We start from the raw sequence: 16,875 nt of genomic DNA on the forward strand, positions 1-16,875 counted from the left end.
AGACTGATTATTAATTATAAACAAACAGGCAACTAATCATTATATTTAATGAGAGAGAGAGAGAAAGAGAGAGAGAGAGAGAGAGAGAGATGGGATTTAACATCCACTGGACACAAACTATGTCATTTCGGGACTAACATATGGTTTGATTTTTATTTCAATAATTCACTTGCGCGTAGGGGTCTTTAGCTGTGGGAGGAAACCCATGAGGTTGGACAGGCAACTCTAGTCCTTGACACATACAACCAGGGAATTGAAACCACGCCAGTTGACTCGATGACAGATCTTATGATACAACGCGCACACGCTAACCATTCGGCCATCCAACCCCTTATTTAATTAAAATAAAGCCCGTTGGTGAAGACATGTCATTAACACACTATCTCATTCATTCAATTACAATGCTCATCGATAATCTCCTAGATTATGGGATTAGTATGGATTAACTCTTAGCCATGAACAAGATCATCCACACAAATAACCTTATTGAAGATATAAACATCTTTAAAATTAGAGAAAACTTGAAAACTGCAATAGAAACTTCTGTTTTAGTATTATCGCACTAATTAAATAGGGGATTACTATTATTTACGTTATCTCTGACTGAGTCAATGTTCATATTCAGCTTAGTCCATTACAAAATACTTGACAAGAATTCTGAAAATGGAATACATGTACTTGTTGTGCGTGTATATTTTTATTCTCTACAAAAAAAAAAAAACCTATATATTTAAAATTTCATACATAGTTTTATTAGTGTCTTAAACATACATTATGCAAGAGCTAAATCTGTCTATTGCAGGTCTTTCTTTAGGCCTGAAATGTTATATCAATTATTAATTAGACATTTTATTAATATGACGAGATCATAATCAAGTCTCTGTGCCATCTTACATGTCTGATTTTCAATGGATTTGAATCCGATCTGCTGTTCAACACTCATTGATGATTAACTGCAAAATTGAATAATCGAGACTTTGTTAATTCTTGTGACAGACGTAACAATGTCAACCAAGGCTAAAGTGATTTTAAAATAAGGTTTTCTTGGCTTACAGTTAAGCAATTTGATATTTTCAGCATATTCCCCTTACATTATCTATTTTTAAATATTATAGTGAGAACTAATCTTCCATAATGTATCTTTAATGTTCAATTATTGTATAATTACTGTTAGTGTGTTACTTTTAATAAATGCCACAACAATAATTTATATTTTGGTTATGCTTTAACAAATATTTGTTTTAAAAAGGTTATAATATAATATGCACCCACCTCTGACTACGGCATCAGCATGTTGCAGGTTTATAAACGTAACTGGAACAATACTAGAGTTTAATTTTAATTCACCGTTACCGTTTGTATTGAGGAGAAATATTTTGGTGTCATATTTTTTAACGTCACTATCACATATATGGGGGTCCCCAAACCCTTCGATCATCACCATTTTTCTATGCGATACGGGGTCTTCAAAATTTGCTACTTTTGGAACTAAATTTCCTCGATCCTTGAAGACTCTTTTTACCTCGACCTCCCCTTTGTACATGCCTTCGTGGGTCGAATCTATCATGACTTCCTTCACCGTGCCAGTGATCACAACATTGGCTAATTCTTCACGTGCTTCAAGCGAAATGTCATGACAAGATTGTTTGGCCCACGAAACGCAGACGGAGAACACTAAAAAAGTTAAAACGCCTATTAATGAACGAAATGAGAGAACACATGGATATTTGTCACGACACATTTTGAAACTGTAACACTGTATCACTTATGAGTAAAGCTGAGGTGACAGGTATTCCTAATAATCACTGAAAGCGCCTAACATTCCATTCACAAAACTCCAATCAGACACATTGGATGTAGGGTGACAGTGCAGACGAAACACACACCGGAGCGAACTTTCAGTGCGTTGACGGAAAGTGACGGACTTATCCGATTAAGCTCAGGTAAACCCGCCAGCTATTGGTCAGTCACACAGACGACTAAAGACACAAAAGTCAATATTGCAAAGGGACTATTTTTACAACACGTGGGGTAAAGACCGCCCCTCAAACATTTATTTCTAGATCTGACGTAATGGGTTAAACCTAATCTTGTTCTTACACGAATAAATACAATTATCCGGCTGATAAAATGTGTTTCTATAAAAGACGATGTGCTATTATTTCAATTATTCCTTTGATAATTTACAGGGCAATTGTACTTCGCAGGATACACGTTCAATGGTTAAGAATTGTATTCATTGGAATGATCAAAATTTAAATAAATTTAATATGCATGATCGAGTTAAAAGCATGAACCTTATAATATAAGAAGCCGTATAGATATTAAATTCTTAGTTACTATAATTTTCATGGTGAAAATAAAAGTGAATTATGTCCCCTTGATGCGATTTTTCTTGTCCCCAATACAAATATTTTCTAATTTCAGTAAACAAATATTGGTGAACTGTTGTTTGCACCATGAAATAGAAACAAATAAAGGTATTTCGGGTCATATATTGGTCACTGTATACTTTTCTAAATGATGGTGGACCAGGAAAAATTGTAGCTTGCACCAGTTGTCTCCCCTGATTCATTCAATAATTTAAATAGATGAGAGAGTGGGAAATTTGGGTTTAATGTTCACTCGACACAAACTTGGTCATTTCGGGACTAACATTTGGTTCAATTTTTATTTCAATAATTTGCTTGCGTGCAGGGGTCTTTAGCAGTGGGAGGAAATATGAGGACCCGGAGAGAACCCAAGAGGTTAGACAGGCGATCCTACTCCTTGTCACGTACAACCGAGGAATCGAAACCACGCCAGTTGACTCAATGACAGACCTTATGATACAGCGTGCACACACTAACCATTCGGCCATCCACCCCCTCTCCCCCCCCCCCTAAATCCCTAAATAGATGAACAGTAACACAAAATGAAATGGGGTTTAACGTCCCACTGGTCTGCTCCGACTGGGCTAATGAAAATGGGCATACGCCATACAGTGTGCTATGAGAACAGTAACACACTATCGCACATGAACTATTTATATACGTTTTTAAATTCTGCTCCAACTGGGCTAATAAAGACAGACATATGCCATACCGTGTGCTATGGGAACAGTAACAGACTATCACTTAAATTGGCTAATGTTTGTTTCCATTTTATTTATTTAATTTACTTTCCTTGTAAAATGAACTAGATTATTTCTGGTTACAGGAAGAAATTCCTAAGTAGTGATGTCACATACAATCATAGGCGTACGAGCTGGGGGGACTGGGGGGGCACCAAATGCTGGGAAAAATTTGGGCACAAAATTGTACTTTTTAAAAGATGTATAAAAAAAGATAGTGTGTTCTTGAATGTGTCCAATTTAACAGCGAATTTATTATTATGTAACATACTAAGAACCTAACTAAATATTTTGGGCACCAACCACCACCGCCCCCCCCAGTCAAAAATTTCCCCGTACGCCTATGCATACAATATATAGTATATTTACACCTTCTAATATTTTCAGTTTATTTGGAAAATAAAAGATATTTGAACAATATCTTATTTTTCAAAAAAAGAGGGAGAGAGAAGTATATATATATTTATATATAAGTGAGAGAGGTATATATATATATATATATATGAGAGAAAGAGAGAGAAATGGTGTGGTTTCGATTCCCAGGTTGTATTTGACCAGAAGTAGGGTCGCCTGTCCATCCCCGTGGGTTTTCTCTGGGTCCTCCGGTTTCCAGCCACTGCTAAAGACCCCTACTCGCAAGCGAATTATTGATATAAAATTAAACCATATTTATGTTAGTCCTGAAATGACCCAGTTTCTAATGAGTGAACATTGAACCCTATTTCTCTCTGTCCTGGATGGGGTTCAGATCAACCTGATGCTGATCTGTAGAGAATGCCAAAAGTTGTGAAATGTTCAATTCATCATATTTTTGTAAATACTGACTGGACCGATATTCCCTTTAATCTTTAATTTGAAAGAGGTTTCTTCAATCCCCCCAATTGACAATCTGAGACCAGGCTACAAGTTAATATCAAGGTCACAATGTCTGTTCAACATTTAAATTCTCTACAGTATTGACAGTTGCTATAGTGGACATGTAACACTATTAGTAAGTGCAGGAGGACCGCACTACATGCAAAACAAAAATCTACAGGATTTGTCGACATGTGAATGAATGAAATGGGGTTTAACGTCCCACTTTTTAACACTAACTGGGCTAATAAAGATGGGCATATACCGTGCCGTGTGCTATGAGGGAAATATTGCCTGAACAATGAACAGCAATTGAATTCCAACTGTCAAGGGTACATGTGGCCTCAGTTTTTCCGTCCCATTACAATGACTAGATGCAGTCTTCGTCAGGTCCTCCGTCCTGCACCACTGAAAATGTTTTTTTTTGACATTTGTATTATCACATATATACGTCGTGAGTTTTTCATGTGTTACGAAATAAAAGACAGAAACCGTGACAACCGCTCAGTACCGGATGATAGATCTGAAATTGGGAAGATATGAAATGAAATGGGGTTTAACATCCTACTCTTCTACATCGACTGGGCGAATGAAATGAAATGAAATGAAATGAAATGAAATGAAATGAAATGAAATGAAATGGAGTTTAACGTCCTACTGTTCTGCTTCGAACTGGGCTAATGAAGACGGGCATACGCCATACAGTGTGCTATGAGGGAAATTTTGCCCTACGCAGCGGCACTACATGCCTACTCTTGTATCAAATTCCAACTGCCAAGGGATCTTTTACATGCACGCCAATGTGTACACGGGACCTTGGTTTTTCGTCCCATCCGACCTGCATCGACTGGGCGAATGAAATGAAATGGAGTTTAACGTCCTACTGTTCTGCTTCAAACTGGGCTAATGTAGACGGGCATACGCCATACAGTGTGCTATGAGGGAAATATTGCCCGGGCAGCGACGCTACATGCCTACTCTTGTATCAAATTCCAACTGCCAAGGAATCTTTTACATGCATGCCAATGTGTACACGGGACCTTGGTTTTTCGTTCCATCCAAAAGACTAGACAGCTGACCTTGTCAGGCCCTCCGTCCTGCATCACTAACAAGGGGAAACCACGCCGGAAATGCAGGGATCGAACACCCGACCTCCACGCTAGCCAGCCAGCGTCTTTCCCACGTGATCCCCCCTGGGCGAAAGAAGACTGAAGCGAAGAGATACTCTCCACAGAAGGCGTAGCAAACAAAAATAAAAAACCCCAAACAAGTGAGTTATAATATTTGTTATTTTAATTCGTTTTTTGTTTTAGATTTACACATTATATATAATATTTATTTTTATATATATATATATATTAACAACCTTACATGACCTTTACCAGAAGACATGACAATAAAACAAATCTGAACACAGCACAAATTGCAAGATGCACAAATAACCAATCTGATTAAAACACAGATCCTAGGGTTAGGGTTAGGAACACAGATCCTATTTTGTTCGTTTTGTTTTTTAAAGTTTAAAATTTCGTTTTTATTTGCCTTCACTACACTAGGATCTGGCAGAGTTGTTATATAACCCGGGTTCTGGTTGAGGTGAGGGATTAGCCAATGAAACTGTCTGTGAATTGCGGCGAGTTCTTGGCATTCGGTGCACGGTGAAGACAAAGAACACAAAGCAAAAGTTGTATTTTAAAATACCCACTTGAAACATCAAAGCTGATTGGTGAATCAAATGTCTGACATCCTAGGGTCAAAAGTCGTGACACCTGACGCGACCTACCACTACATCCGGTCAGATCTTCAAGTAGTGAAGGCAATCGAAAGTATAACCCGCCCCCACCCCTGAAAATATAGGTTTGTATTTTAATCAGATTTCACAAATACTAACAAACAAAAACAGTAGAATCATTTATTATAATTCCTCACACAAATGACGAGGCAAGTTTCATATACTAGGTTAATAAACACCATTTATTATTACCCAAAAACAGAATCATTTATTATAATTCCTCACATATATGATGAGGCAAGTTTCATATACTAGGTTAATAAACACCATTTATTATAATTCCTCACATATAAGATGAGGTAAGTTTTATTTACTAGGTTAATAAACACCATTTGTTATTACCCAAGTTGATATAGGTCTTTAAACACCATGCGTTATTAACCAAGTTGATATAGGTCTTTGCAGCATACTATGTTAATAAAAACCATTTGTTATTACCCAAGTTAGTACAGGTCTTTGTAGCATACTAGGTTAATAAACAGCATTTGTTATTACCCAAGTTAATATAGGTCTTTATTACTAGGTTAATAAACATAATGTGTTATTACCCAAGTTAATATAGGTCTTTAAACAGCATGTGTTATTACACAAGTTGATATAGGTCTTTATTACTCGGTTAATAAACATAATGTGTTATTACCCAAGTTAAGATGGGTCTTTATGCCTTACTAGGTTACTAAACACCATTTGCTATTACCCAAGTTGACATCAACCTTTATAGACTACTAGTGCTATCATTTAAAAAAAAAAGTCCCAAAAAATATGACCATTTTTAGCATTATCAAGTTTGGCGATTATGTTTGATCTGACTCCATTTTATCCCCCAAAAAATACTGAACCCCCATTTTAACTCCTACCTCCCAAAATGTTAATCGGTTAGGGATTAGAGTTAGGGTTAGGGTTCTAGTTATCAATGTGAATGAGACATGTTCATGTCACAAAATCCTTTGTTGACATATCGATGATTAAAAAAGGGAGTTGGATCAAACATAATCGTCCAAATTTCTTTAAATATATAATTTGAAGTGTTTTTATAAATTTAATTATACTTATTGTATTTTAAAGTTAATTAACTTTAAGGCATTTAAATTTACTGACAGCTAAGTCCTCTAGCCGGGTTAGCTTGAAACAATGAAAACAAGAGTCATGCCTTAAATATAGTTCTTACTCAGGATAAAGTTTAACTTACAAAGATATTAAAAATAAAATTTTAGTGGATTGAAAAGAAATACATTACAGTTAATTGTTAAATATCAAAGTTAATTATTGAATATTTACAAACATGAAGCCCTTACAAAGAGAAATTAAACATCCAATAAGAATTGACTTCTGTTACGGTAACTGCAAGTAAATGTTGTGTATTGACATTATAAGGGAGATAACTCTAGTATATAGTTTCATTACACCATTATCTGAAATATTCTATGACTTGGGTATTTCCAGTGGTACAATTTGTATCCAGTATCTTCATGTAAATGTGAGTCCTCCCCCTCCCCCCGCCCTCCTTTTCTTAATTTTAAAAAACATGCAGGGGCTTGATACAACTGATATCAATAAATGATTGAATAAGTACTGTTAATCATAGCATTATCTAATATAATTTAGTATATCGATAAATTTGTTATTCATTTTGTAAAACCGCAACCTTTGGATGCCCTAATTGTAATTTACTGTATTGACTTTCACAGTGTTTCCATGCTCTTCTCTATAAAATAAAATCTTATCTTAGGACTTTTTGAAATGTCAATCAAATAAGAATATCAATAGGGTATCAGGTCCCTTCAAACAAAAAACGGCGCACATTAAAGAAAAAAAAACGTAAATATACACACACATACACATGTAGGAAGCACTGAGCTGCTGCTACGGTTACTTTAATACAATTATTATTATTATTATTATTATAATGATGAATCACATTAAGATATTTACAACTCCAGGTTAATTACAATATTAATGGAATGCTTTAAATCATATCTATATACAAATATCACAAACAATCGAAAATATATGGGCCTTAAAAAATAGGAAATTTCGTAATTTTCTCAGAATCAACTTAAAAATGTAAAACGTGGGCCTTAATCTTCTTAGAATAGAAAATATGGGCCTTAAATAAAAGGAAATTTCTTAATCTTCTCAGAATCAACTTAAAAATGTAAAACACGGGCCTTAATCTTCTTAGAATAGAAAATATGCACCTTAATTAACTTGAAAATTCTTAATCCTCTTAAAAATGAAAATATAGGTCTTAAATTCTTAATCTTCCCAGAATCAAAATAAAAACATAAAATTTGGGCCTTAAATTATAGAAACATTCACTATCTTCTTAGAATAGAAATTATGGGCCTTAAGTAATTTGAGCCTTAAAATCTTAATCTTCTAAGGATCTAATTAAAATTGTTAAAGATGTATCACTTACGTAAAACTCACAGGAAATTAAATAAATGTATTATGGTAAAAATATTAATTAAAATAACTTTAATATATAAAAATCTAAAATCGTGGCTAGATGTTCTTCTTGACCAATCAAAATCAATGTATAAATCGTACAGCCACATGGTTAGATATTAACCCTTTATACCTCCCAAAACTAGCGCTGCTTAGATTGCCCGATTCACATGAATAGGGGAAGCTGTTCATGTGACTCAGGTGGTTTGAGGCAGTATTTTCGGGATACTTGTACAAAATATATCACTTTTCTCAATTTTTTTTCAAGAAAACATGTTCATCAATATTTAAATGTACCAACTGCGAAAGGGTTAATTATATTAGAACTATTTAAAAAAGAATTACAATTAAATGTTTGGATTAAATGCATGATTTGGATATTAAAAAGTTTGCGTTGCTAAAATTTCCAAATTGTCCTTCTAAATGTTCAATATCAATATGTATCCCTAAAATAAAAAATGAATTTAACAAAGTGATATAAATGACTTGAGGAGATATTTCTTGAAAAAAAAAAACGTAATAAAACAAAGGAAAGCTATGAGGTAGAAAATCTTTTGTTTACGTTGAACATATCCAGAATTTTGTATTATCTTTTGATGTCGAGAGATATTCGTTTAACGAACACTTATAAATATTTTGATTATTTACCTCATACAAAAATAGGGAAATATGATATAACGAAAAAGCTGACCCAAATATTCCCAAAACATTGAATATAATATCTACAAGTACCATATTCATATAATTTACAGTCTCACAACCAAATCAGACTTCATTATTCGAAGTTCCTCTCTTCATTTATTGGGCATGTCATCAACTTTTGTTTAATTTGTACAACGTGTAGATAACTTATTTCGCCTGAGACAAAAACAAACAAACAAACATAAGTTGTATTTTGTTTTTTTTTCTGTTATCCCTGTCATGAAGAGTTTGAGCATTTAATCTTTAAATCAACGTTCTATATAAAAACATGTGGTGTGATGAACACATCGTCAGTTTATCTGTCGTCATGACTACAACAAAACAACGCTAATCAAACACCAATCAGACGATCATATGTTTAAAAGTTTCAATTCAGCACCATTTCAAAGCGAGTCAATGAAGACTTATAAATGCCATGCAGTGTGCTATGAGGGATGACGGAAATTTTGTCCAAACAGTCAAATTATGGCCTACTCTTCGTTGGAATTCAAACTATCAAGGGTTCCTTTATGCGCAAACCAATGTGTGCACAGGCCCTCCGTATGTTGTCGCAAGCCAATGTGTACACAGGACCTCAGTATGTCGACGCAAGCCAATATGTACATGGGACCTCAGTATATTGTCGCAAGCCAATATGTACATGGGACCTCAGTATATTGTCGCAAGCCAATGTGTACACAGGCCCTCAATATATCATTTCAAGCCATTGTGTACATGGGACCTCAGTATGTCGTCGCAAGCCAATGTGTACACAGGCCCTCAATATATCATTTCAAGCCATTGTGTACATGGGACCTCAGTATGTCGTCGCAAGCCTATGTGTACACAGGCCCTCAATATATCATTTCAAGCCATTGTGTACATGGGACCTCAGTATGTCGTCGCAAGCCAATGTGTACACAGGCCCTCAATATATCATTTCAAGCCATTGTGTACATGGGACCTCAGTATGACGTCGCAAGCCAATGTGTACACAGGCCCTCAATATATCATTTCAAGCCATTGTGTACATGGGACCTCAGTATGACGTCGCAAGCCAATGTGTACATGGGACCTCAGTATATCGTGCCATCTGAAGAAATAGACATTGTTCCTTGCCAGACCTTCCGTCCTGCACCATTGACAAGAAGAAACCACACTAGATAAATCCTGAGGAAGTGAACCCGAGATCTCTTGGTTAGAGAGCCATAGATTGACTCACTGAGCCACAGTGGATTCCATGAGCTACATATATCATCTATTGGTGTATTATTCCTGTTTTATGACCATAATTAAATAAGCATGAGGTAATATTTTATATAGATAGACGCAATCTGATTTAAATACAGATCCTATTTCGTTTCGTTTTATCGTTCAAAATTTCGTTTTTCTTGTCTCTACTACACTAGGATCTGAAAGAGTTATTATATAACTCGTGTTCAGGCTGATGTGAGGCATTAGCCAATGAATTGGTCTGTTACAGCGAGTTTTTGGCATGAGTGGGTAACCCACTAGAAACATCAACGCTGATTGGTTAATCAAATGTCTGATGTCATAGGCTCAAAAGCTGCTCGTATGACCCCTGACACAACCTTGTACTAGTAGTACAAGCCATCGAACTTATAGAGAGAGAGAGATATGGAGATTAACGTCCACTCGACACAAACTAGGTCATTTCAGGACTAACATATGGTTAAATTTTTTTTTCAATAATTCGCTTGCGCGTAGGGGTCTTTAGCAGTGGGAGGAAACCGGAGGACCCGGAGAAAACCCACGAGGTTGGACAGGCGACCCTACTCCTTGTCACGTACAACTGGGGATTCGAATCCACGCCAGTTGACTCAATGATACAGCGCGCACCTGCTAACCATTCGGCCATCCAACCCCCCCATCGAACTTATAAAGAAACGAAATGAAATATAGATCTGTATTTTAATCAGATTGAGATAGATGATTAATAAATATATTTCGATTTTGATAATATACTATTACTTATCTTGACGAATATATTCCGTTACTAATATACAAATAACCTTCATTTACATTCATCGTTATAAATTGGTTTTATTCAATGGATTAAATAAGGTTTTTTTTAGGTTTCATTTTACTGTCTACTAAATAAAATTAACTATAATAAGCAGTGCAGTTTAAAGAAGCTGATTATAAATAAAGTTCTAACCCTAACCCTTGTAGTGTAATACGGTTATTCCTTGCAATATCAGGCAATGAGGTAAACGGTAACCCCTTCAATTTGGATGAAATGTGGTTTATATGCTTATAAATTTGTGGAATTGGCCATCCAGAAAAACCCATTTCAACAATTTTGACAAATCGATTAATAAGCTATGGACAAATTTGAACATTGGTGGTTGGTGGCTATGCCAATCTTGGCCGAAATCACAAAAATTTAATGGACCGTATCTTAGAAACCCTTTATAATTCGATTGAATCCAAGCCGAAAGATTGTTTACCGTTGATTTTTTGGTTTTGTTTTATTAATCAATTTGAGTACATTTCAACGAGGATGAAGTCGTAGAAAATTTGATATTTTCTGAAAAATGCAAATGGCACCCAGAGACATTTAAAGGGGAAGACCAACGTTTTTTAACAAGGTTTCCATAAATCTTAAATATATACTGATAAATTTAAAATTTATAAACATCTTGTTGAAAATGGTTGGAATTCCCCTTTAAGTAGAGAAATAACATTTGTAAAAACACTGGTTTATATTTCTAAAAATAAAATAAAATTAATTCACAACAGTACCAGCAATGGTAATAAGCATTTTTAACATATAATGATCATAACCACTGCTTCAATCAATTATCTATCAAAACACCACCCTACAACAGATATTGTTACGAAGCCTGGAAATACAAGCACCTGTCACAGACATCGTCAGGCACAAATTCACACATTATCAGGCACGTTTCTTTAGTGTTGTTACTAATATTCTTAATTCAAGATGGCAGGTACAGATTCAAGATGGCAGGTACAAGTTCATTAAAGCCTTTTGTACAAATCGTTATTTCCGGGTCTGGGGCCTGTTTCACGAAATTTTAACTAAGATAAAATCCAAATTTTAGTAATTTGATTGGATAATATTAGATTGATTTTAGTGCTTAGCCAATCAAAATTGAAGTATCTACTAAAATTGGATTTTATCTTTAGTTAAAATTTCGTGAAACAGGCACCTGATCAAGAGAAAGTTGAATAAAATAAATGAAGCTATACAGCATGTTTTAATAATTATAATAATAAAATGTTCTATAACAATTGTTCAATATGAACAACTTCCATATTAAATATACAGTTATAAAATATAAATACAACACTTGTTCCTCGCTTTTCAATTTTTCTTATTTTCATCCTAAAGCAACTCTCACACGAAGCATGCGCTACACTGTTATAAGTGGTATGTCGGCTGACCACATCAGGATACCAAATTGTGGTCTCTCACAGCCTACATTGACCTACACAAAAACCTAGCACAAGGGGTTATGGAGAATAGTGACGTACTCGTGTGAGACAGGCTTTAGTTTATATATTTTTGGCGTTATACAAATAAAAAAGCTTCACAGAAGACAATAATTGGAAGATGTTAACGATTAAAAACGCAATATCATTTGTTTATATTTACGAGAAATATTTTACAACCTTCAGATATAACACAAAACTCAAGGTTTTCATGAAAAGAATATTACGATGGTGGTTTTGTATGTAACGAAAAACATGCAGAAGCAAAAAATATAATTTATGTATTTCGTGGAATTTTTTCAATTATGTTTAGAGCGTTTTCCTTTCATGTAGTCCATCCATCGTTGTGCTGTGTTCTTAAACAACGGATCGTCATCGATGACACTAAGTTGCAGAAGTTGATTGATATGAGTTGTGTGATAATCCCAACGTGCACGGTTCGGTGCGATACCTAATGTGATATGACGTAAATCGTAGAATGTTCCCGATCCCGTGTCAAACATCAATAACATGATCTTTAATGTCTGCATGCCGTTAGAATATAGTTTAGAGGCCATCTTGGAATCTTCGCCATCTGTCACTTCTTTTAAATCGTAAAGTCCTAGTAAGGAATATATAAAACCGTTCAACACAAAACTACTAGGAGTTGTGGGATATTCCTCGTACCAATCGTATCGATTGGCAAATTTTGTTAAAACACCACCTTGTGTACTGTCTATTTCAAATAATTTTAAAGCGTCCACCGCCGCTTGTAAATATTTCGTATTTTGCGTGCGTAGATAAGCGCGCACTAACAAGGACATAGCTTGACCTTGGGCCATGGCCGAATACCAGCCTGGTGGAAGTTCAAGGACACCTGGAATGAGACTTCGTTGCACCATGATTGGCCAACCACCCCGATCGTTTTGATGATAGACCAACCAGTTTGCGGCATTATAAAAATTGTCTAAATGCGCTGTGGTCGATAACGTTAAATTATCCAACCAACCGTGACCTCTGACGCTCACATCTGTTATTCGTGACACCTTTAACTTCATCTTAGTCCTTTTCACTTTATTAAATTTTAATGCTAAACCCTTGTCGAAATCTACGGACACTGTACGCGTGATGTGCATCCACTGTCCCCTTCGTTCCCCGAGACCATAATAAATATCATGACCATCAAGGGAGATAAGTTTTGAACTGAGGACATAATGTATGTGAAATAACTGAAGATTTGGTGTTTCTATGGTAACTGTAATACTGCCGTTTGATGCGAAGCGTAAATCAGCACAAAGAACAAAATCATCTTTCTCGTCTGCTGGAATGGATATACCTGGATATTTCAGAGAATCTGAAAAACGGGATAAATAGATTAATTGTAAAACAGAAAGAGAGAGAGAAAGAGGGAGGGTTTAATGATGTCGACTCGACAGAAACAAGGTCATTTCGGGACTAACATATGGTTCAATTTTATTTCAATAATTTGCTTACACGTAGGGGTCTTTAGTAGTGGGAGGAAACCGGAGAAAACCCATGAGGTTGGGCAGGCGACCCTGGAAAATTGCGGCACCCTTTGCCCATTGGGGAAAAAATCGGCTCCCTCAACCTTCTGCGCCCTTTCCATTGAACGCAATACAAAGCGAACGACCAACGTGCCACATAAAGCCGAGTGACATTGGTTGGGTGCCCACGACCACGGTAGCGTTCACCGTGGACCGTAAAGTGTAGGTACATCGGGGTCTGACCATGATGCCCTAAGCCCATGCTTACTTTGCTTAATGGTTAATCAAGCATTCATTGATATTGAGGTAGCGGTATATTGATATTGAAGTAGCGGTATATTGATATTGAAGTAGCAATATATTGATATTGAGGTACCGGTATATAGATATTTTAATGATAATAAAGGATTTTAATAGATATATTTGCATGCAAGTGATAAATCTAGGTGTGAACCCTAGGACATCAAAAAGATTGAGTAAAATGGATCCGTATTATATTGGATTTTATTATTAGAATGCCATCAATTACCACACAAAAAAGATCTTTTTCATCATAATTTCACATAGTATTCCATAGAATTTTGTCCTGTGTATTTCCATGATTAAATGTCATAGTAACAAAATATTCCATTGTCGCACCTTTGTTTAATAATTGCTCTAAGGGGAATAACTCTATTATAAGAATAATAATTAAGCAGCTGTTTTGAACTAAATGATGAATTAATTTGAATTGCATAATACTAAATATATATGTTGTTTGTTTGATAATTACTCTAAGGGGAATAACTCTATTATAAGAATAATAATTATGCAGCTGTTAATGTTTTGAACAAAGGGAAACCATGCCTGAAATCTCCTGGTTGGCGCGCAAGCATCTTACTGACTGAGGTACCACAGCTCCCTTTAGATAAATGAAACTGATGTCATTACCTGATGTTGTGAATTCTACAACTGTAGTTCCTAAAGTAGCATCTTTCAGTAGTTGTAGCTTATATCGCTTGTCAGGTAAAATCCAGTTTTCTAAATGGTCATCTTCTCCGTCTTCTAGAACTAAAACTTCTGGTTCTCCTTGAGTTAGATATTTACTGAGATGACTTAATCCAAACTGTGATATCTGTATCGGGTAATAATGTCCGGCTGGTGTCCATTGTGTGGATAACGGAACACCTAAAATATTTCCAAAATAAGCATACGTGTAAATAAACCATAATATATGTACAGGGTTGGGTGGCCAAATAAATGAAATGAAATAGGGTTTAACGTCCTACTGTTTTGCTCCGAACTGGGCTAATGAAGACGGGCATACGCCATACAGTGTGCTATGAGGGAAATTTTGCCCGGACAGCGGCACTACGGCCTACACTTATATCGAATTCCAACGGTCAAGGGATCTTTTACCTGCACGCCAATGTGTATACGGGACCTTGGTTTTTCGTCCCATCCGAACGACAAGACAGCTTTCCTTGTCAGCCCCTCCGTCCTGCATCACTGACAAGGGAGAACCACGCCAGAAAATCTGGATGAACTTTCTCGGCCAATTAAGGTCTGTCATTGAGTCAAGTGGCGTGGTTTCGTGGTGTGGGGGTGTGATTGATTGGTCTAACATAAGGTATATCATTGAGTCAAGTGACATGGTTTTGATTCCACACCTGTACGTGACAAGGAGTAGGGTCGCCCATGTAACCTTGTGGGTTTTCTCTGAGTCCTATGGTTTTCTTCCCATGGTTAAAGACCCCTACGCTCAAACTAATTATTGAAATAAAATTGTAGCATAATATATGTTAGTCCTGAAATGAACTAGTTAAGAGGGAGATAGAAATGGGGTTTAACATCCCCTTGACATCATCTAAGTCATTTCGGATTTAACATATGGCACTATTTCATTTCAATAATTAGAATGCACATATGGGTCTTTAGCAGTGGGAGGACAAACATCTTTAAAGGAAATGAAATAATACAGGGTTAAATTAACGTCCTACTTTTCTGCACCAACTGGGATAATGACGTCTGCATCTTCAAAGATACATTATGGGAGATTAGAAAAAGCTGGCAGTTCTCACTATAATAGCTGTTAAAAACTAGATAATGTAAAGGCAATTTGCCGAAAATTTCAGTCAAATTGATCCACTTTGAACCGAAAATTAAGGGATTGAAATTTTGGCATAGCCTCAATCAACATTACTAAAGTCTGTACGATAAAAAAACATAGTCTCGATCATCCATTTCATGATTAAATTATGAATGGAAGTCGAGCAGCAAAAGGGATTATAATCCAGTAAATATCCCATGCTAGCGATGCCATCAAGAGTTGATTATGGTCTGGATAAGTTAATTAATGTCTAATTAATAATTTAGATAACATTTCAGGCCTAAAGAAAGACCTGCAATATCCAGATTTAGCTCTTGCATAATGTATGTTTAAAGGAAGTTAGAAAAAAAATGGCGTTTAATGTTCAACTTTTTTTCTGCACTAACTACATGTGCCTAAAGGAAGTTTATTGGTTGCCGAGTTAAGATTCAACTCCTTTTGATACCTATCATCGTAAACTAAAATAGAATTCTATTTTAAAACAACATAGAGACCAATTTTACATCACAGTAAACACGATATAATACAAACTTGATATTTATAACCCATAAATGGATGTTTATTTAACCCATTCATAAGACTTTTAAAGATTGTCATTTTAAGTGTCTACATAAAACTGACACAAAAACACCAGGTCATTAAACTAACAGTTTATGTAACATTTTAATATTCGCAAGTGAATTTCACAATAAGGTCAAATTCATATATCTGACACTCCATTTTGGCAGCAGACACAGGTTATGACAGCCAGACGGTCGTTTGTCAAATCATCAAATATCATATTTGATATTTTTGTGACAAAGACTGACCATTTTGGCGAAGACTTGACAGAGTTAAGTTGATTATTGGGTAAAAGGCAGGAAGAATAAACGTGAATCTCGCGAGTTGAAGAAGGACGGAGCCAGATTAATATAATTTTCTTCTCTGTATAGCAGTT

At 35.6% G+C, this 16,875-nt stretch overlaps 2 protein-coding genes across 3 annotated transcripts in view; both read right to left on the reverse strand.

Annotated features, from left to right (window-relative positions):
* LOC126828111 (agrin) overlaps positions 1–1,948 on the reverse strand; it is a 243,955-nt gene extending 242,007 nt beyond the window's left edge. Inside the window, exon 1 of the mRNA XM_056102221.1 lies at positions 1,273–1,948. Within this exon, the coding sequence (XP_055958196.1) occupies positions 1,273–1,741 (469 nt within the window). The 5' untranslated portion in view covers positions 1,742–1,948. The remainder of the gene's footprint in view (positions 1–1,272) is intronic.
* A 3,294-nt stretch (positions 1,949–5,242) lies between these two features.
* Positions 5,243–16,875, reverse strand: part of LOC126826994 (D-glucuronyl C5-epimerase B) — a 195,060-nt gene continuing 183,427 nt past the window's right edge. For both annotated transcript variants that reach the window (XM_050556149.2, XM_050556150.2), the window contains 2 exons: positions 14,780–15,016; positions 5,243–13,698 (listed from right to left, as the gene is read on the reverse strand). In XM_050556149.2, coding sequence (XP_050412106.1) covers positions 12,665–13,698; positions 14,780–15,016 — 1,271 coding nt within the window. In that variant the 3' untranslated portion in view covers positions 5,243–12,664. The remainder of the gene's footprint in view (positions 13,699–14,779; positions 15,017–16,875) is intronic.

The sequence above is a fragment of the Patella vulgata genome, chromosome 7 (assembly GCF_932274485.2).
Source record: "Patella vulgata chromosome 7, xgPatVulg1.2, whole genome shotgun sequence".
Lineage (NCBI taxonomy): Eukaryota > Metazoa > Mollusca > Gastropoda > Patellidae > Patella > Patella vulgata.